This window comes from Aquarana catesbeiana, linkage group LG04 (genome assembly GCF_042186555.1).
Source record: "Aquarana catesbeiana isolate 2022-GZ linkage group LG04, ASM4218655v1, whole genome shotgun sequence".
In the NCBI taxonomy this organism is placed as follows: Eukaryota; Metazoa; Chordata; class Amphibia; order Anura; family Ranidae; genus Aquarana; species Aquarana catesbeiana.
The window spans coordinates 468,726,684-468,749,766 of record NC_133327.1 but is presented as its reverse complement, the minus strand read 5'-3'; the positions used below and the strand labels follow the sequence as shown (position 1 = coordinate 468,749,766).

The following is a 23,083-nucleotide window of genomic DNA, read 5'->3' as shown; positions in this document are numbered from 1 at the left end:
GGTGCGAACCGTAGCCAAAATACGATCAGGAGGAATCACAGGAGCTGGAACCGACTCCAACTTGGAAGTGGAGGAAAATTGTCGTGACAAGGCGTCAGCCCTTTCATTCTTAGTACCGGGTAAGAATGAGACAATGTAATTGAAACTTGAAAAGAAAAGAGCCCATCGTGCCCTTCTGGGAGAGAGGTGTGTCACAGACCTAGCCAGAACAGAGGCTGTTGGAGAGGACTGTATGCAAGCCTGTTGCCATTTGATTATGGGCTCTGGATTTTCAATGGATTCATTCTGTTGGGACACATCCTGTGAGGAGATGCTGGTGTCATCAACCTGTGTTTATGTTAATTGAATGAGCTAATGACATTGTCCTCTATACAATGTAGGAGACGGGACGACTGCTATAACTGTGTGAAGCTCGGTGACCACAAGTCTGGGCGAAAGGTCATGTCTCTGTCACCTAGGCTATATAAAGGATTAGATAATTAGCTCATGTTAATTAGGTTACGTTTGTATTGTTAGAGTAATCTTCTCCTGTGTATATAAGACTGTATTCTGGTTCTGAATAAAGTCAGTTCTTGTTAGCAACAAGCAAGTGTCGCCTTGTTTGTGCTCAGAGAGGTTGGGATATCTGTATACAGACTGGGAGGAAGTGGTATATGACGGAAGCACTCAAGAGGAGTGTGGGGCGTTCCGTGACATTGGTGGCAAGCAGCGGGAAAGCTTCCTGCAGTCTGGGACATCCAAACTTCCATCTGGATCCAAGGTCCAGATAGCAGGAGAGGAGAGGTACAGATACCAGCCGCCATGGATGAGGAATTCAGAAGGAGGTTGCGAGAGATGCAGATACAGCACAGAGGACCAGTATCGGAGCAGGTCCTGCTGGGATGGTGTGATTCTATTCGCTGCAAACTCTGGAAGGAAGCGCTAGCCCGTGAGCAGCGACACCAGGGAAAAGTTCTCCCCTCCATCGAGGAAAGGTACTGGTCGCAGTACGGACTGCGGGTGCGGTTTTTGGGAGAAAAACCACACAAGAAGCAGACAGCTGAATTAAGCAGGCTGGTCTGGGCAGAGATAAAGCTGGATGAGAGCTACAGAGCCCTCCGGTGGCATGTATCCCAAGCATGTCCCTGGATAGCGGATGACAGCCCAACGGAAGGCTTAAGCTACGGCGGCTTGGGACTGTTGTTTGTGAAGCTGACAGGGGACCCTAACTTTGGGAGTGATTTGGAGCGGCGGGTGGACGAAATCATGGATTTCAGAGAAGGGCTACTGAACATTTCGGAAGTGCACTGGGCACAGGTAGATTTGGAGTTTCTGGCCGTTCAGGAATGGGAGCTAGAGATCGCCTACAGATGGCTGCTAGACATTGCTCAGTGCCAGGGCTGGGCTCCCTTTGCCTGGGACTATCAGGAAATACCAGCTGACAACCCTGAAATCCTGGCTGAAGAGTCGGTAATGTGGCAGAGCAATAGTGTGCTTTGCCAACCTGCCCCCACAGCTATGGAGGCGGAGGTCTTATGGCGGATGCAGCAAGTGCTGACTGACCTTGATGATCCTGTTTCTGCATGGGATGATCTTGGATGGAGGAATGTGCCTGTCCAGCAGCATGCCAGAGAATCTGCAGTGTAAAATCTGGAGATTGCCATCCCCAAAGCTGAAGTGCTGACAACAGGGCAGAGCTCTGCTAATCTCTGCCCAGCACTGATAACATCTGGGTTCCATGGACAGGAGATGGTGAACCTCCATCCCCAGACACCAGTTGCAGAGACACGGGATTTGATAGACTTTTCTGCTGAGGAAGAACCATCGGGTGAGCCCCCAGCAGAAGAGTTGGGATTAGGGCCAAACTTCATTGCGCTCTGCTCAGCACTGATGGCATCTTCTGAGTTCCACGGACAGGAGATGGTGAACCTCTATCCACAGACACCAGTTGTAGAGGTAGGGGATTTAATAGACTTTTCTGCTGAGGAAGAACAACCTGATGAGCCTCCAGCAGAAGAGCTGCTATTGGGGCCAAACTTCACTGTGCTCTGCCCCGCACCAACAGCAGTATCTGTGGAGTTACAGGGAACTTCCCCAGTTGAAGCACCGGCAACCGGGCAGAGTGCTACCAACCTCTGGCCATCACCTGCAACAACTACAGAGTTCCAGGGAGGTGGGGCAGTCGGCCTCCCTCCCCAACAGGTAGCCAGAGCAGATGGTGTGGGGTTTCCAGCAGAAGGGCTGGCAACAGGGCCAAGGACTGCTGGACTCTGCCCTCAACTAACAGAGGATGGATTTCCTGTGAAGGTGGATGGGACTTCAGTCTCCACCTGTATACCCCAGGGATGCTGGGCAGTGGGCCCCGATCCCCAACAGCATGACAGAGTGAGCCCAGACACCCTGTCTTCTCTCCAGCGGCAGAAAGGATTCCAGGGAGAAGAGCCAGTCCAGGCCTCTCCCCAGCGGCAGATATGTTCTCTGAGAGAGGCAGAGGTTGGCTGGGTGAGTAATACTCTGTTTGGAACAATTTGTTTGGGGTACTGTGTGGGTACAGGCAGTAGAGGACTGGAACTATGGACTAACTTCGGAGTCAACCCGTCTGGGGTCTCCTCCTGTGTTAGTCTTCTGCCGAAAGGGGAGAAATGTCACAGACCTAGCCAGAACAGAGGCTGTTGGAGAGGACTGTATGCAAGCCTGTTGCCATTTGATTATGGGCCCTGGATTTTCAATGGATTCATTCTGTTGGGACACATCCTGTGAGGAGATGCTGGTGTCATCAACCTGTGTTTATGTTAATTGAATGAGCTAATGACATTGTCCTCTATACAATGTAGGAGACGGGACGACTGCTATAACTGTGTGAAGCTCGGTGACCACAAGTCTGGGCGAAAGGTCATGTCTCAGTCACCTAGGCTGTATAAAGGATTAGATAATTAGCTCATGTTAATTAGGTTACGTTTGTATTGTTAAGAGTAATCTTCTCCTGTGTATATAAGACTGTATTCTGGTTCTGAATAAAGTCAGTTCTTGGTAGCAACAAGCAAGTGTCGCCTTGTTTGTGCTCAGAGAGGTTGGGATATCTGTATACAGACTGGGAGGAAGTGGTATATGACGGAAGCACTCAAGAGGAGTGTGGGGCGTTCCGTGACAAGGTGTTTAGCCTCAGACAAGAATGTGAGATTCTTATGGTCAGTAAGAATGAGAACCAGCACAGTGGTACCTTCGAGGAGATGTCTTCATTCTTTCAGGGCTAAAATGATCGCCACCAGCTCTCTGTCACCAATCTCGTAATTGCACTCCGTAGGTGACAATTTCTTAGAAAAGTAGCCACAAGGATGCATAGCACTCTCAGAGGTAGGACGTTGAGACAGAAGAGCGCCAACACCAGTCTAGGAAGCATCAACCTCAAGGATAAAAGGTAACGTAGGATCAGAATCTGCCAACACAGGAGCAGAAACAAAGGCAGCCTTGAGACTCTCAAAGGCCTTAATGGACTTAAGGGATCAATGTAGTGGAACAGCAAGCAGGATCTGGATTTAGAAGGGATGTCAGCAAAGCAAGTCTTGAACAGGCTCGCAGGAGATAGTTTCTGTGATGTGACCAAGGTGAAGGCAGAGCTCCTCTGGACTGGACGGCTTAAGTAGGCAGGACTGATGAGCAGGATATCAACAGCTGAGTAACTGTAGAGAGATAGGAGCTGGCAATTAGCCGACAGCCGAGCGGTCAGCTCAGAGAATGAGCCCAGCCCTGACTGGCAGTCTTGGATGGTCTTCTAGAGGGTCCAGCCAGTTTGGAACACTGACAGGGTCTTGTTCAAGGAAGAGGAAGAAGGCCGGAAGTTGGTTAGGATCCAACAAAACAAATTTGTTATTACCGCAGGTCACCTTCACATTGAAGGGACAGGTATAGCCCCAGGTACACCAGCTTGTCAAATCAAATCAAGCAGTGGACGGACCATTTACTTCATGTATAATGTATTGCGGGAGAGGTCCAGATACAGGTGGATTGTGGATCCATAAAAGTCCAGCCTTATCTCTTCCTTCAGGGTGTGGTAATGAACCGGATAGAGAACATCTCAAGGGCAGCCACCTCGGCCCCCAGCTAGCTCCTATACTCTATGCACTCTGTCCAGTTCAACTGGGGATGTAGCCTCCCTGCCTGGGACCTGACTGAGGATATATGAAAATGGGTATTAGAACAGGTTGCCTCCAGGAAACCGCAGCAAACACATTTTTGAGTGCTACCAGCTACCAACCTCATTGGATTAAAAATGGCATCCAGGTAAGCCAATTTTTACGTCTAAAAAGAAATTGCTCAAAGGCCAGTGACTATCGAAGGGAGAGCCACGATGTCTATGCTCGATTCAGAGAGCGAGGCTACTCGCACCGGCAAATTAAGCGAGCCAGGAGAAAAGCAGCGACTCGGAAGCGCCAGAGCCTGTTATCAATTGAGCCAACTAGTACTCCTATTTCACTTAAATTAAAAATCAATGATCCAGTAAAAATAATAACTACTTTTGGATCCCAGTGGAATGACATTCGTTCAATCCTAGAAAGTCATTGGGGTCTATTAACCAGCTCACCAGGTCTGGGCAAGATTGTGGACACGTCTCCCCAGTTAGTGGCCCGACGTGCCAAAAACTTGGGAGACATGTTGATCCAGTCAGAATTTACTCGGAAACAAGATAATTCCTGGCTATCAGACTACCCACGAACTCTAGGCATGTACCCTTGTAACAGATGTCAAATCTGTCCCTATGTACATAGGACTTCCACCTTTATGGAAGCACATGGAAATGAGTCATTTGAAATTCGTGACTTGATCAACTGCTCCACATCTCAGATAATTTACATGATTACATGCCCATGCCCCAAAATCTATATCGGAAAAACAAAAAGACAGCTAAGAGTCTGCATTGGTGAACATTTGCGAGAAATCAATGACAAAACTAAAATTCCCGAAAAACCCCATGCACAACATTTTGCCCAATTTCATGGGGGCAGTTCTCGGGGAATGACGGTAAAAGGTATTTATGCCTTAAATTTGCCCTCTAGACGTGGCGATTTTGACCGTATACTCTTACAAAAAGAAAAGTGGCGGGTATACCATCTAAAATCGCTTGTTCCCGTTGGGTTAAATACGGAACTAAATTTGCAACCCTTTTTACCAACTTAGACGATTATATCAGTCCCATTTTTATTTTAATTGTATCAGTACATTATTACAGCGTACTCATATATACCGATACAGTTGGAATCATTTTTTGACTCTAAACATCTTAACTGTCTAGATATATTAAGGAGTGTGTTTATGTTTATGTTCCACCTCTTTCTCTCTTGTTTCTTTGCCTCACCTTTCCATTATGTTAGGCATGGTAATTATATATTCCTATGGAAGCACAATAGCAATATTAAGAAACTCTGAAATTAATTTAAAAGATTCAAGCTCTTTCCTTTCTGGGTATTTCATGACTGTTCAAAAATTCCTCAGAAATGTCGAACTAATAATACAAGACAGAATAATTAAAGCATGATTAGTCTGCTCGAGACCTGTATATATTAAAACTTAAGCATATTAGGGCGGTGACAGAATGCAGCCGTCACGATATAAAGGAGCGTCTCCACCAGCCCAAGTATCGTCCAAGATGAAGCTATGCTATAGGCATTAGCAAAACGCGTTGACGTCATCAACGCAGACTCGTCACGGACGCCGTGGTTTGGGTGAGAGGAACTACGAGGAGGCAGCTGCAGCCGTTAGGTGATCTGAGCCAGCCTGATTCATCTGCCCGATCCGGCATTTGAAAGGACTGAGCGCTCTCCCCTACTTGCTGTGGATCCATGCCCCATTTGGGACGCACCTTAAGCCGGGAGAACTGTTCAGTGGGCGGACGTCTCGGCACCCGACCAAGAAGGAGGTGAAGCTAGCGGTGTGTCTTTTATATCTCCCGCCATCCCTCCAGCCATTGACGCCACTCTGTACTCACCACTAAAATCAGCCCTCTCTTCATTAAGAGCATACTATAATGCACTATCATCTCTGATTTAAGTCCATAGGACCTACCTCTAATGAAGCAGAGCAACAAATGGTAAAGTTCTTTACCTTCATTAACTAAGGTTTTTTCCATATTTATTATTTCATTGTAAGTGACTTTTGTTATACCATCCATGCTGATTGTCACTCCAAACTGAACTTTGCCACATAATAACCTCAATTCATTCAACATCATCTTATGGGACTGATTGCAACTTTGTGGATTCCTACTGTTCCTATTTAATTAATCAGGCTATCTATTTCCCCCTAGCCAAGAATTAGGGTATATCCATCAATCAGTAGGTAGCACATTTTCACTCCTCCCCCCTCCACCCATCCCCATCCATCCTTATTGGATCTTTCTTGCTGCCAACGTTTTTTTTCGGACAATATGGGACATTAATATCCCAATAATAAATTACACTCCATACATTTCTAACTTTATTACCAGTTGACACCTTGCAAGATCCTTAAGCGTCCGGACGTTGTTCTTCGTTGTGTGTTATTTGTTTTTGTTTTCTGTATCGTTCTGTTTTTTTGTCTAGTCTAGTTCGTCACAAAACCATGTACGCAGTAATTGGGTTCCATTGGACCTAATTAAATTCATTTTACATTATATTTTTAATCTAAGGTTGTTGTACTATTTTGATGAATTGTATTCTAATAGATTAATAAATAGATTTATACTTTTTGGTAATACAGTTAGCATTTTTGACAACCACAAACTAAACATTGTTGCTAAAGTAACCCCTTACCCGGACATCTAGAACCGGGTGCCCCTTCTTTCTTATATTCCTCCAGGATACCTTGCAGCCTTATGTTGTTTATGAGGCTCCTGTTTTCACTGTCCTCTATATGGAGCTGATGCTGCCGCAAACGTTGAAGATGTGCCGTGGACGCAGACGCAAGCACCATTATACAGGCTGTATGGTCTCCTTGGGTGATAACCAGAGCTGACACAGAGGTCTCCGATGCTGAGATATGTTGTTGAAGGGCATTTAGTTCAACATGGAAAGATTATTCCATTTTAAAAGGCCCAGGACTCAAAGTCTGCCTGGAAAACAGAAAGGAGGGCTGTGGCTTCAGATCCAAAGGATCCCTCTGAAGCTGAGAAAGGCAGTGCTGCAGGGCTATCTCCTGCGTGTGTGACAGGAAGCAGTGCTGACCTGGTTGTGGAAGCCGGAGGGTCTAGCTGAGGAGCCGGGAGTCCATTTGCAGTGTCAATGCAGGCAGAGGTGGCCGCTGGGCTGGAGGCCAGACTTTGTCTGTGGGTCCGGCCAGGTGCCATCTTGTCTTTACCTGTGTGGGAGTCTGGTGGGGCTGTGCGGAGCAGGTAGTGCTATATAGTGTCTTGCTGCGGCTCAACAAGTTAAGCTGGGTGAGAGCTCGGAGCTGACATGCGGATCCCGGGTGTGTGTAGACAGCCTGCCAGCGCTAGGAGGGTACAGAGCTCAGCAATGCACGTCTTCAGCCATTGCATTGTCGGCCACGCCCACCATCGCTTATTTTATTTTAAATCCTATACTTCTGCTTTATTTTCTTGTGTCCTGTGTGACTAAGAAAATCCTTTCCTTGAAGTTCATTAGGGACAAAGTGTCAGAAGGAATTCGGAGACAGCTGGGTTGTTCTGCTGCCTACAGAAGAATTGGACACTTTGTAAACAAAAAATCTGTTAGTCAGCTAGCCATAACCCCTCCTACGCCCATCCAATTTCAGTTTTGTGCAAAAGCAAATGTAGGAGAAACTGAAGCTGGATGAGAGTTTGAAGGTGTTGTACCTGACTGACTAGCCAACTATCCAATTCACCCGTAGACAGTAGTATAACCAAGTCAGCTCTGAATTTCTTCTGATTCCCTGTTGCCTAATAAACAATTAATTAATAGCATTTATTAAACACATTTTGTTTTTAACTCTGGTATTTTAACTTCAGTATGATGAAGTTGCTTTGTTCACAAGATGGTCTAGACACCTATGTAGACACCACATGCATTGTTTTTTTCTTAATAATGCACTCTTTTTTTTTTTTTATTCAGGGTTCCAGTGTTCAAATTTTTATTAACCACTTCAGCCCCGGAAGGTTTTACCCCCTTCCTGACCAGAGCACTTTTTACAATTCGGCACTGCGTCGCTTTAACTGCTAATTGCGCGGTCATGCAATGCTGTATCCAAACGAAATTTGCGTCCTTTTCTTCCCACAAATAGAGCTTTCTTTTGATGGTATTTGATCACCTCTGCCGTTTTTATTTTTTGCGCTATAAACGGAAAAAGACCGAAAATTTTGAAAAAAAATGATATTTTCTACTTTTTGTTATAAAAAAAATCCAATAAACTCAATTTTAGTCATACATTTAGGCCAAAATGTATTCGGCCACATGTCTTTGGTAAAAAAAATGTCAATAAGCGTATATTTATTGGTTTGTGCAAAAGTTATAGCGTCTACAAACTAGGGTACATTTTCTGGAATTTGCACAGCTTTTAGTTTATGACTGCCTATGTCATTTCTTGAGGTGCTAAAATGGCAGGGCAGTACAAAACCCCCCCAAATGACCCCATTTTGGAAAGTAGACACCCCAAGGAAATTGCTGAGAGGCATGTTGAGCCCATTGAATATTTATTTTTTTTTGTCCCAAGTGATTGAATGACAAAAAAAAAAAATTTACAAAAAGTTGTCACTAAATGATATATTGCTCACACAGGCCATGGGCATATGTGGAATTGCACCCCAAAATACATTCAGCTGCTTCTCCTGAGTACGGGGATACCACATGTGTGGGACTTTTTGGGAGCCTAGCCGCGTACGGGGCCCCAAAAACCAAGCACCGCCTTCAGGATTTCTAAGGGCATAAATTTTTGATTTCACTCCTCGTTGCCTATCACAGTTTTGAAGGCCATAAAATGCCATGATGGCACAAACCCCCCCCCAAATGACCCCATTTTGGAAAGTAGACACCCCAAGCTATTTGCTGAGAGGCATGGTGAGTATTTTGCAGCTCTCATTTGTTTTTGAAAATGAAGAAAGACCAGAAAAAAATTTTTTTTTTTCTTTTTTCAATTTTCAAAACTTTGTGACAAAAAGTGAGGTCTGCAAAATACTCACTATACCTCTCAGCAAATAGCTTGGGGTGTCTACTTTCCAAAATGGGGTCATTTGGGGGGGTTTTGTGCCACCTGGGCATTCCATGGCCTCCGAAACTGTGATAGGCAGTAAAGAGTGAATTCAAAAATTTACGCCCTTAGAAAGCCTGAAGGCGGTGCTTGGTTTTCGGGGTCCCGTACGCGGCTAGGCTCCCAAAAAGTCCCACACATGTGGTATCCCCATACTCGGGAGAAGCAACAGAATGTATTTTGGGGTGTAATTTCACATATCCCCATGGCATGTTTGAGCAATATATCATTTAGTGACAACTTTGTGCAAAAAAAAAAAAAAACAAAAAAAAAAATTTGTCTCTTTCCTGCAACTTGTGTCACAATATAAAATATTCCATGGACTTGACATGCCTCTCAGCAAATAGCTTGGGGTGTCTACTTTCCAAAATGGGGTCATTTGGGGGGGTTTTGAACTGTCTTGGCATTTTATGCACAACATTTAGAAGCTTATGTCACACATCACTCACTCTTCTAACCACTTGAAGACAAAGCCCTTTCTGACACTTTTTGATTACATGAAAAAATTATTTTTTTTTGCAAGAAAATTACTTTGAACCCCCAAACATTATATATTTTTTTAAAGCAAATGCCCTACAGATTAAAATGGTGGGTGTTTCATTTTTTTTTTCACACAGTATTTGCGCAGCGATTTTTCAAACGCATTTTTTGTGGAAAAAACACACTTTTTTAAATTTTAATGCACTAAAACACACTATATTGCCCAAATGTTTGATGAAATAAAAAAGATGATCTTAGGCCGAGTACATGGATACCAAACATGACATGCTTTAAAATTGCGCACAAACGTGCAGTGGCAACAAAATTAATACATTTTTAAAAGCCTTTAAAGGTTACCACTTTAGATTTACAGAGGAGGTCTACTGCTAAAATTACTGCCCTCGATCTGAAGTTCGCGGTGACACCTCACATGCATGGTGCAATTGCTGTTTACATTTGACACCAGACCGACGCTTGCGTTCGCCTTAGCATGAGAGCAGGGGGGACAGGGGTGTTTTATTTTTTTTTTTTTCTTTATTATTTTTTTGCTTTTTTATCTTATTTTTAAACTGTTCCTTTCATTTTTTTTTTAATCATTTTTATTGTTATCTCAGGGAATGTAAATATCCCCTATGATAGCAATAGGTAGTGACAGGTACTCTTTTTTGAAAAAATTGGGGTCTATTAGACCCTAGATCTCTCCTCTGCCCTCAAAGCATCTGACCACACCAAGATCGGTGTGAAAAAATGCTTCCCCAATTTCCCAATGGCGCTGTTTACATCCGGCGAAATCTAAGTCATAAAATGCTCGTAGCTTCCGGTTTCTTAGGCCATAGAGATGTTTGGAGCCACTCTGGTCTCTGATCAGCTCTATGGTCAGCTGGCTGAATCACCGGCTGCATTCTCAGGTTCCCTGTTGAGACAGGAGAGCCAGAGAAAAACATGGAAGACGGTGGGGGGGCATTCCCTCCCACTGCTTGTAAAAGCAGTCTAGAGGCTAATTAGCTGCTAGGATTGCTTTTACATGAAAGCCGACCGCTGGCTGAAAAGAATGATACCAAGATGATACCTAAACCTGCAGGCATCATTCTGGTATAACCACTCAAAGTCGTGAATGGCGTACCTGAAGACGAAAAAATGGTTAACAATAAAGCACAGTGAACAGTAAAGTATAAAAAATTGCATACCTGAAAAGCAAACATGATAAAACATAATAACAATAAAACATTGCAGAATAGAATACAGTAAAAAAGAGCAGATTTTTTTTTTTTTTACACTTTTTTTTGTAACTGTAACTTTTATAACTGTAACCGGTTCCAGGTTCGGGTCTCTCAAAATGCGATGGCATCTTGGGAGACCCTGTGAAAGTGTGCCTAGTCTGTGCAATGCTGTATCCTACGCTAATACTCAACTAGTGCATGGTAGCGTTCAAAACATTCACCAATGCAAAGACCAGGATTGTCAGGATAGGAGGGACAATAATAGCGGGTGTCACGCCTATATCCGCGCTTGCTGCAGACACACTATCTTTTTTGGGGGGGTTCGTTGGGTAGGGGTACTCGGGAGGACATAAAGAAAATGCCTCTCATGCAGCCGACTGCATTTGGTTGGGGATGTGAATGGGGGAAGTACGGGCGCTGCAGAAGCGGTGGTTTCCCAATTAGGATTGGCGAATGCAGCAGGAAGGGCACTATGGGCACGACGGGCCTGTGTTCGTCTTCTTGGTGGCAGCGGGACACTACTTGTGCTTGCCACCTCACCAGCTTGAGCTGCACTTATGGGACTCGCCACGTCACCAAGTGTTACTGCAGTGCTGGTTTGACTACGACCGGGGTGTACTAGGCCGCTGGCGCTTGCCAGTTCACCAAAACGCTACCAAAAAAACTGTTAGCGATCGCAGGGATCAGGCCTGACTCTGCGAACGCTGCAGTTATGCGTTTAGTGTTTTGTAAGTGACAGTGATCGATCGATACTACACTTGGGTGGGCTGGGCTGGGCCGGGCGGAGGGGCAAAATGCAGGTGCTAGCAGGTATCTGGGCTGATCCCGCTAACACTGCATTTTTGGGAATCCTAAACTGCTGGGGACGCTAGTATAGATCTGATCGGATCAGATATTGATGCGTTCAGATACTATACCACTAAGGGAGGTGAACGGTGCATGGGTGTTAGCGCTACTGGCGCTAATCTGACGCTGCCTGGGGCTGGTGCTTGCCATTTCACCAAAAAGCTACCAAAAAAACTGTTAGCGATCGCAGGGATCAGGCCTGACTCTGCGAACGCTGCAGTTATGCGTTTCGTGTTTTGTAAGTGACAGTGATCGATCGATACTGCACTTGGGTGGGCTGGGCCGAGCCGGGCGGAGGGGCAAAATGCAGGTGCTAGCAGGTATCTGGGCTGATCCCGCTAACACTGCGTTTTTGGGAACCCTAAATTGCTGGGGATGCTAGTATAGATCTGATCGGATCAGATATTGATCCGTTTAGATACTATACCACTAAGGGAGGCGTATGCTGCGTGCGTGGGTGTTAGCGGTACTGGCGCTAATCTGACGCTGCCTGGGGCGACGCATATCACCGCCGGGCGATCGGGGGGCTAAACCTTTATTCGGTAATAAACGGCGGGTGCCCTGACACTATAAAAAATAAACTAACCAGCGTCACCCGTAACGGTTATACAGTGATCAGTGGTGAAAGGGTTAACTAGGGGGCAATCAAGGGGTTAAAACATTTATTAGGTAGTATATGGGGGTCCCTGTCGCTATAAAACGCTGACGGCGAACCTAAATATTTACCTCACTAACTAGCGTCACCAGCGACACTAATACAGCGATCAGAAAAATGATCGCTTAGCGACACTGGTGACGGGGGGTGATCAAGGGGTTAAAACTTTATTAGGGGGAGTTAGGGGGGTACCCTAGACCTACAGGGGGCTAATACTCACTGCCCTACCACTTCTAACTGTCACAAACTGACACCAATCAGTAATCAGGAAAAAAAAAAAAACAGCTTGGTGTCAGTTTGTGACAGGGGGGGGGTGATTGGGGGGGGGATCAGGGGTGTTTAGTGTGCCTGGCATGTTCTACTGTGTTGTGTAGTGTTTTACACTTACTCGGATGTCTTCTCTCCTCGGCGTCGGAACGGAAACTGCCAAGCCGAGGAGAGATGACATCACATCCTCTGCCTGTGTGTACTATACACAGGCAGGGGATGTTTCTCATTGGCTGGGAGCGATCGCGAGGGGGGGCCACGATCAGATGGCCTCCCCCTCATCTCTGATCCCTCCTAGACAAATGCTGACCGCCGCTGGCACCGGGGGGGGTCCGATCGGACCCCCCGCCCGCAGGAAGGCAATCACGTACCAGGTACGTGATTTTGCCTGCCCGTGCCGCTCTGTTGACGTATATAGACGTGAGGCGGTCGGCAAGTGGTTAAAATGCATTTCACAGTGGTCCACCTACAGTATTCTATATTGTCTTTGATCTCTCACCATCTAAACTAAAATATTTGTATTTCTATTGCCCAGGAAGCTGCACGCAATATTTCTTAGTCTTATTTGCTTAGCACATTTAAAGGATCAAAGCCTGTAGTCTGAAGTAAGTAGCAGAGTCCTCAGCCTGAAGAAGTGGTATCTTGCACACCAGACACAAAGGCACTTACAGGTAAGAATTTTTTTTTATGTCACAATATTCATATAAAGTTATGCTGGTATGCTTAAACACTTGTTTTCAGCGCTGTCATTTGAAGAGTGAATGCAACACTGTACACAAATGTTATCATTTTTTTCAAACAATAGAGCTTTCTTTTGGTGGTATTTAACCACTTGCCGCCCGCCGTATAGCAAAATGATGGCGGCAAAGTAGCTTAGTTATCCTGATCGGACGTCATATGACGTGATCAGTATAACAGAGCCGGCGCACGCCCGCAGTCTAACACACTGCAACTCCAATCGTGGTATGAAGCCTCTGACAGAGGCTTCATACCACGTGATCAGCTGTGACCAATCACAGCTGATCATCGCGTGAACCAGGAAGTGCCAGTAAACGGCTTTCCTCGGGTCACGCTGACAGGGAGAGCAGATTGGCAGCTCTCCCGGTTGGGAAGGGGGGTCTGTGCTGATTATCAGCACAGCCCCATCAGCTGTCAATCAATGCCCATCACCTGCCAGCCTGTCCCCCTCTATAAAGCCTGTCAGTCCCTATAAAAGTGCAGATCAGAGCCCACAACAATGCCCAAAAAAGTGCCAATCAGTGCCCCACCAGTAATGCCTGTCAGTGCCCTATCAAAGTGTCAATCAATGCCACTCAGTAAAGCCTGTCAGTAGCTCCTTATCAGTGCCGCCTATCAGTGCCCATCAGTGCTGCCTATCAGTGCTGCCCATCAGTGCCGCCTATCAGTGCCCATCAGTTTTTTTTTTCAAAATTGACGCTCTTTTTTAGTTTATAGCGCAAAAATTAAATAACGCAGAGGTGATCATTTACCACCAAAAGAAAGATAAACATTTAGTTTGGGTACAATGTTGCGCAATTGTCATTCAAAATGCGACAGCGCTGAAAGCTAAAATTTATCCTGAGCAGGAAGGGGGGAAAGTGCCTGGTATTGAAGTGGTTAATCACTGCTGGGTTTTTTATTTTTTTGCTAAAAAAATGAAAAAAGACTAAAAATATGAACAAAACTGTTTTATAGTTTGTTATAAAATTTAGCAAAAAAGGTAATTTTTCTCCTTTATTGATGTGCGCTGATGAGGCTGCACGTATGAGCACTGATAGGCTGCACTGATGGACACTGATGAGGCTGCACTGGTGGGCACTGATAGGTGGCACTGATGGGCGGCACTGATAGGTGGCACAGGTGGGCACTGGTAGGTGGCACTAATTGGTAACATTGCTATGCACTGGTGGGCACAGATACTCGGGTGATGTCTGACACAAGCCGGTGATCGGCTTTTTTTTAAAAAAAAGCTAATTAACGATCTTTAGTTTCCATCACTTGGTAAGGGGCCATGATCAGCCGGGTATCATTGACTCAGTGATCACAGAACGTGCCACGCGCACCCGCAGGCAATTAAGGTCCACAATGTAGCCGTCATTCGGCTATAGCGCGGGCGCGAAGTGGTTAAATTGTTTTTATGACAAGTAACCGCTCTTTTTTTACCTGTCACATATGTGGTCTCATGTCTCTATTTCGTTTTAGCGGATATCTCTTTAGGCCCATTCCCAATGATTAAAATAGTAACACTACCCAGGTATCCCAAAACATAAACATTTTACTAATTGATACCAATAAATCAATTTTTTATCTTACCAGGGATACATTATTGCCATCAACTGACAAACTAGTTAGGGAGGAAAATAATTCGGTACTGCATCCTAAATGAAAGCAAAATAAATACATTAGCAACAACATTAATACATAGTTTAGAAAAAAATATATAAAATAAATAAATAAAAAAAACTGACCAAACTGAGTGACAGGAAATTCAACTGATGAAATTCTGTTGTTTGTAATTATCAGTTGTTTCAATCTGCAATAAGACAAATTAATGTTAGTTAAAAAAAATTAAAATCACATCTCTGTCTAATCAGGGTTTCAAAAACTACCAAAGTGAAATGTCAGACAAAGGATTCTGGATACAGATTATTTTCTTTTGCACTTTTAAATTTAGCAGCACTGATGATGTCAGCTTATGACAAAATGCGTAGGGGGGTGGCCTATGTGGTAACGTCAGCAAACACGATGGAGTTCTCCACATTTGATGCCAGCCAATGCTAACCGAGATGCACTAGTATTGTCAAAGAACTCGTACAGCAAGTGCTCGTTCCTATGCAGCAGCTGCCAATCCCGGTTCTGCAAATGCTAATGCGCATGTGCGGAGCCACAGACCAAGACGGGCAAAGATTGGAACGGCATGCGCAATGGCGCATCCATACAAGCGTGTGGGCGCGTGCGATATTGTGCGCACGCACGAATCCCGGCGCACGGCACCCTATTTAAACTGAGAGTCTCCCTGGCTTCAGTGCTGGATTGTCTTCAGCTTGGTTCCTATGTTCCTGAATAATATTCATATCTGCTGACCTTGTTCCTGAAACCCGGCTTCCCTCTGGATCATCCCTGCCTGTTTATCTGCCTCTTGCCTATATTACTGACCCTGGCTTGGACTTATAACTATGGCTCTGCCTCCTGATCGGATACCCCGCTGCCAGCACATTTCCAACCTCTGCATGTTCCTGACTTTGCAACTGTTCCTGATTCTGCACCTGTCTACCTGGCTCCTGCTGAACAAGACTTGTGACCAGCTTCCATGACAAGGACTCCTGTGTCTTCAAGCTTCAGCTTGCTCCTACAGCCGCCAGCGCCTGCACCCTTCCATTGCCCTCGCATTCTCTGTCTCCACTACCAGGGGTGCATGGACAGGAACCGTTCAAGAGGCCACCCTCATCATCTCTGGCTCCACTATAAGGTATGTGACAAGTATACTGTAAATGCAAGTGCAAAGACATATTTTATTAAAGCATTTTGAGGATTTAACACTATGTGCGGGTCGTTTCTTTATATGCCAAACCATCATTTCCATGTGGGAGAGAAGTTGTGAGGCATTCCAGAGTTGTGAGAGACAGAGTCTGACAGCTGCATAGCGGAGCCCTAGGATATCTTTACATGCTTACTATGGGTCATGGTTCTCTGGTAAGCTGCTCCAAAGCACTTATATGCACATGGCCGATTTGTACAGTGGTTTTCTTCTCTGGGAGACATGGTTCCCAACTTTATTAGTGGACACGTTTTGTATCATGTGTTAAAGTGGAAGTAAACTTCCATCACTAGATTTTACCTATAGGTAAGCCTATAATAAGCCTACAATAATATCCAGTCTGTGAGGGGAGAGGACCCGATCGTCTCCGCCGCTACCAATGGCTCTGGTAAGGGGGCCCCCTCTTACGCCCCCGATAAAAGTTATCTCACGGTGAATCCGCCGTTGAGACCACTTTTATCTGAAAGAGGACCATCCACTGTTGAAGAGGATACTGGGGTTATGGCAGCTAGCTGCTGCCATAACAGTGTCATTCCACTTCAAACAGCTGATGTACAACTGCGGCAGGCGGTCCTTAAGTAGTGAAAAAAAAGACAGGAAGTGGTAGATAGTGTGGAGGAATATGGACGAGGCTGGAGACTGGAGATTCTGGATTTGTGTACAGCTGTGAGGCTGCATGTCAGTATCCTGGCTGGAAACCTGCTGGCAGGTAAAGTTGCCCCCTCCAAAAGTTATTTTGCTGCCGTTAAGCTGTTTCAGTTAGTAAACATTACTTTAATTGCAAAGCTTGCGATCCGGTTCGTTCCCCAAATATTGAAATGTAGAATGTGGGCAGAACAGAGTAACAGGCACAAGAAAAAAAATTGCATTGGACTTGAGCCCAGTCTCATACATGTGCGGTGCGAATTGAAGCTGCGGTTTCACTGCGCAGAGAAAAATCAGTTGTTCAGCAGTTTGTCAGCGTTTTAGGTGCGGATCAGCTGCGAATTCGGAAGTAACCCGTGAGTGTCTAATTATAGATGCGAATTTAGAGCAGGCCAATCACTTGTTATCTATTTGTGAGGCTGCTTATAAAAAGCTTGATTTTTCTGGACACTTCCTGGTTGTCCAGGAGTCTGTATTGTGTGGGTTATTTTTGTTAGCAAAATGTGTGCTGCTCTGCCTATGATAATGCCAACAGTTGTTGCTGTAACAGCAGCAATCTTGCTGGAAGTAGAGAAGAGGAGAAGAAGAAGATACTGGGTGCATCCCATACTAGCAAATAGGGATGAGAGAGGCCAGTTCATGATCCTGTATGAAGACCTCCGTGGGCATGAAGAAACATTTTTTAATTACACACGCATGTCAATAACTAGGTGAGTAATTTATTTGCCAAAAACTAATTTTAAAAACATATTTCCATAGTAGGGGAGGTTTGAAAAAGACACTGGTCCATCAAGTCTAACCTATGTGTGTGACTTTATGTCAGTGTTATAATTTTAAAAAGCGTGGTGTTCCCGGCCACCCCCCAATCCATACCAGAATATTATCAGAGCATGCAGCCTAAAAGGCCATGAAAAGGGGGGGGAGTGAGCACCCCCTTCCTGGACCAAACCAGGCCATATGTCCTTAACATGTGTAGTGTGTTTTGTGCCCCCCCCACCCCCCAAAAAAGACCTTGCCCCCAAGTTGATGAGGACAAGGTGCTTTGTGTGGGGGGATCCCCCAACATTTTGTTGTCCAGTTTGTGACCAGACAATTGTTATTGTTAAATTCAGCTGCCAGTGGCTAAATGTATGTCCAAATGATGACACAACTGCAAATGACGTTATATCTTATTTGTTATGCCACTTCTTTAACATACATTTTTATTTTGATAAAGGATACAGGCCTTCTTACAAATAAGAATGTTCTTAAACACTTACCTTATTCTTTAGAAAAGTGTATGTAAAAATTGGTTTCATACACTAATCTAATAAAAGACTCATTTTTGAATTAGTTATGACGAATTACTTGGATTAATCTCCCCTCGCTTGGAGTGTCAGAACACGTGCTACAGACCAAGTATCTAGCCTGCTGAAAGATTACTGATCACATTAAGGTACTTTTTACCACTGATGTCCTTTGTCATATGAATGTAGGAGAATGCAATATTTTTTATTTGGAACTTTTCAAACATGTGTCATTCTAAATATATAACCCGACAAAAGTTGGCGTAATAATTATTTATTCAAGTATACTTAAAAAAAATAAAAAATTGGCACATGTAGCCAACATAAATTAACATTCAACAAAAACAAAAAATATACATGTCTCTCAAGTAGGCCTCTTGAACATATTTTTAAAAACATGTGTCCTCTTGGTCCTCAACCTTGGACAGACCTCAGAAATCACAGATTGTGATATGTTTTTTTAAAAGGGGCCTCAGTGGAGTAGTGACTGGCGGAAGCCTGGTCATCACGGGCAGTGCTGGGATCTGGCCCAGCCTCGCCATGTTGACTTGTCACATATATGTCAGGATTTGTGGGAGGGGGGGGCCTGATTGAAGGGATTGGGGATGGGATGGGATAGGGAATGTTACTGTGTCTAACTTCATATATGGAGGTTGGCTTTTCAAAGCTAGAAGGATAGGATGGGGGATTATAGGGGTAAGGTTGGTGTTGTTCTGGGTAGTGGACGTATCTGGGGTAGTTCAGGGGAGGTCTTGGTGGTGGCACATATGGCACTTGAAATGAAGCTTCCTCACGTGGCTCTGAGAAGGAGTGCAGCACTTGTTCGATAGTGCTTCGCATTTCAAAGTAGCGCTCAGGTTTGACTTTCTTTATTAGAGGGACAAAACTAAGCGCCAGTATAGTATCCGGACATAAAAAAGCATCCACCTTTTCAGACATGTTTTTCAACATTTCAAGTAGGCGCTCACTTATGTCAGGTTGCGATAGAGGTGGTCGCCTCCGTGGCACGAGGGCCCAGGGATAGCCTCTGCTACTGCAGATTGCTCATCTGGGTTGGTTTCCCACAGATTCGAGGAGCTTTGGATTTGTGACAAATCCTCTGTGCCTGGGCCTCCGGTTGTGCCTCCAGTTGGTCATCCATCACATCTTGTTCCTCCCAACTAGCTTCTGTCCTGTTAAGAAAAAAAAAGAGTGTAACTTAACTAGGCATAATCAAAGTTAAGAGGTTTGCAGATACATAGATGATATAGATGAAAACTTACTCCCTCATCTCCACAATGGGTTGCAGAAAATCTAAGTCCTTGGCAAACATATAGGGTACCCTAGGCGCTGCCCCCGAGCCACTCCTTGCTTCTTTGAGATGGCGTATATATTTGCGGTAAGCATCACGCATGCTGCGCCACCTTGTCTGTAAGTAATGCACTGAAAAACAAATAAATAAAATTCATTTTATTTATGTCTGCTTTTAGGTACCTAGCAACAGGAAATTCGTTTGGAGGTTTGCACTTTAAATTTAAGGTTGGAAAATCAACTATTAGTGGCATTGTTAATCAAACCTGCCTAGTCATATGGGAAGAACGGAAGGATTTGGTTATGAAGAAGCCAAACAAACAAGAATGGTTGCAGGTAGCGGAGCTATTCTGGCAGCGTTGCAACTTCCCCAACTGTCTGGGAGCCATTGATGGGAAGCACATCCGCATCCTCAAGCCTCCAGCTAGTGGTAGCCAATATTTTAATTATAAGAAATATTTTTCGTTGGTATTAATGGCAGTGGCAGACGCAAATTATACATTTCTTTATATTGATGTGGGTTCTTATGGCAGCAGCTCGGATTCTAGTGTACTTTCACATTCCTCATTTGGCCGCATGCTGCGTGAGAATATACTAGACTTGCCCAGTCATTCTCCCCTGCCCGGAACAACAGATCCTTCCCTCCCACATGTATTTGTAGGAGATGAAGCGTTTGCACTTGCACAGCACATGCTCAGGCCTTTTTCGAGTCGCTCTTTGACAACAGAAAAAAGAGTGTTCAATTATAGGCTCACTAGGGCACGACGAGTAGTTGAATGTGCATTTGGGATACTATGCAATAAGTGGAGATTCATGCATACATCAATAAATCTCAGTATTGACCATGCTATCAGTGCTGTTAAAGCAGCCTGTGCACTGCACAACTATGTGCGTGAACGTGACGTTAAAAATGTGCTGTAACAAATAATGCTTTTTTTCATAATTTTGGTTTAGTTAAATAAAAATAATGTTGTTCACATTTGCATTGTATATTCTTTTGCTAGCCTAAGCGAATCTTAGCTTATTAATTAATTTACCCCTCCGTCGCTGTCTGACGCCATTATGTGCACAGTGTTGAGGGCATGTGGCCTGGTATGGATTTGTGGGCAAACACACGCTGTTGTTTTTTATAATATTAGAATAAAAATGGCCAACATAACTAAACAATAGGACAGAATCTACAGGTAGTGAAAGGGAATAAAAAACTTACATTTGGCAGCCTGGGATGAGCACATGCTCCACTCTGGCAAGATGATTCTGGCAATTTCCAGCCATGCATGTTTTTTAACAACGTTGTCCTTATATTTAGGATGCCGGGTGTCATAAATCATCGGTTTATCATTCACAAGTCTGATCAGCTCCTCACAATCCACGGATTCCTTCGCCTTTGCTGAAACTTTTCTACCCCTTTTTGCCATGCTTGCTCCAGTCACCACACCAAAACAGACAGGGGAGGAACTGGAAGAGGGGGAGGTGTAGGAGGAGGGGAGATCATTTCTGTTCACACCGCAACACAGCTGCGAATCAGATGCATGCCCATAGAAGATAACGGGCTTGTAATTCGCACCACAATGACCAGAAAACGCACACGTATTTTGTACAATGCGCAGTGCGAAAGCATCGCACATATGTGAACCAGCCTCATTCAAATGAACCTAGTTTAAAATGTCCTGCGAATTGGATGCGCTGTAAGCCGCATCTAATTCGCATAGGTGTGAACCCGGGCTAAAACTGACATTTGAAGGGACAGTACACTTGATTTATGTCCTGAGTTAAAGCTGCACAAAACCTGAAAGCCGAAACAATGGAGTAGCTGGTTAAACAGTTATCCCTGGCTAATATGCAAGCATAGAGTCATCATGAGGAAGATAATCACCACTTACCAACTCAGCTGGAGGTACAATAAGCTCACCACAAGGAGGCCCTGGCTCTGCAGCAAGAAAGTACTCGCCTGTTGGGGGGCCCAGCTGGCAGCTTAGCAAGAGGCTATACATACTCAGGTGACTGCAGTGCAGCATCTTTCTCTGGGGTGTGAGCAAGTAGCTGTTGCCCCTGGCAACCAAATGACCATTAGCTATTTTCCGCAGAAGTTGACCCTGAGTGATGATGCTCAGGCTACATTTGAGAGGTCGGCAGAAAGAGAAGGGTGGCCCCAAGACCGGTGGGCCAGCCTCATTGCTTCTTTCCTTACTGGAGATCCTCAAAAGGCCTACTTTGATCTGCCACCTGATGAAGGTAAAGACTATGAATGGCTAAAAGTAGAAATTCTGGCTCATCTGGGGGTGACTACAGCCGTATGGCACAATGAGTGCACCAATGGAAGTATCATCCATATCAGCCACCCAAGTCCCAGAAGCATGACCTGGTGCAGTTAGTAAAAAAAATGGTCCCTGCTACACGACCTTCAACGGTGGGTCAGCTATGGAGACCCCAAAACAGTGAACCACCTTCTTGAGATGTTGAAAAGATATACTGTAGTGGAGGATCTGCTCGGCCCTACCAAGCGGCAAGAGTCCAGTTTGCCACGGCCTATTCGGTCAACTGCAGCCCTTTGGAAGGAAATCCCATGGAAACCCTGCAACAAACATCCAGAAGGCCAAGAGTCACTTCCCATGCCTTCTCAGAGGTCTGTTCCTGCTCAGAAAGCAGGAGATGTACAATGTTGGCAGTGTCATTCATGGGGCCATACCCGGGCACACTGGCAGCACTTATTTTAGCGGACCGATTATAGACCCCCCATCCCCCCCCCCCGTTACTTGACCAGTGGCATCACGCTTATGATCCTTTCTTGCATCTGGGAGACATATTTAAGAACACTATTATGCTGAATAGGTACACATTCTCATTCCTCTTTAACAAGGTCAAGGTCCTCTAACTGCAGGAGGAGCCCATGGAACATGGTGGTCTTTTTATGCCCATAAAGCTTGCACGACACACCTTGACCTTAGTAAGGGTAAATTTGAGTGTGAAGTTTGAGTGAATCACCTCCCTGCCAGGGCCTTGTTGGACTCCGGAAGCATGGTAACTCTGGTCCATCCCAGAGTAATTGGGAGGATTGGCCCGGTAAGCAAAACTTTACAGGTTGTGCGCATTCACAGGGACACTAGAGAGTAAGGAAATGGCCTCTACCCCTGCCCCTCCGGATTTGGGTGTTCCCCAGGGTACATTTGGTACTGCCCGGATGAAGGACCCCACTTTGGCTGGGGTACAAGAACAGGTTGTAGTGGTAAATGGGGTTCCCCAAGAGCCAGGTGCGAATGAGCGATGGCCACACTTTGCAATATGTAATGAATTGCTTTATTGGGTTAACAAAGTAAGATAAAATGTGGTAGAACAATTGTTTGTACCCCAATAGTATTGATGAGTGGCGTTAAAGATGCTCACTGTAGAAAGTACGTTCTTGGCCAGATGGCAAGGTCCCTTTGAAATTGGGGAAAAAATGGGGGAGGTAAATTATAAAGTCCACGAATCGGGCAAGAGGAAGCCGTATCAGATACAGTGGGGACAGAAAGTATTCAGACCCCCTTAAATTTTTCACTCTTTTATATTGCAGCCATTTGCTAAAACCATGTAAGTTCATTTTTTTCCTCATTAATGTACACACAGCACCCCGTATTGACAGAAAAACACAGAATTGTTGACATTTTTGCATATTTATTAAAAAAGAAAAACTGAAATATCA

General features: G+C 44.9%; 1 protein-coding gene across 6 annotated transcripts in view; it reads right to left on the bottom strand.

Moving 5' to 3' along the window:
• Positions 1–23,083, bottom strand: part of TBCE (tubulin folding cofactor E) — a 689,063-nt gene that overhangs the window by 155,281 nt on the left and 510,699 nt on the right. For all 6 annotated transcript variants that reach the window (XR_012243941.1, XM_073627582.1, XM_073627581.1 and 3 more), the window contains 2 exons: positions 15,111–15,175; positions 14,956–15,020 (listed from right to left, as the gene is read on the bottom strand). Coding sequence is in view for 5 of the 6 variants with exons in the window: in XM_073627582.1 (XP_073483683.1) it covers positions 14,956–15,020; positions 15,111–15,175 (130 nt within the window). In the remaining variant the exon portion in view is untranslated. The remainder of the gene's footprint in view (positions 1–14,955; positions 15,021–15,110; positions 15,176–23,083) is intronic.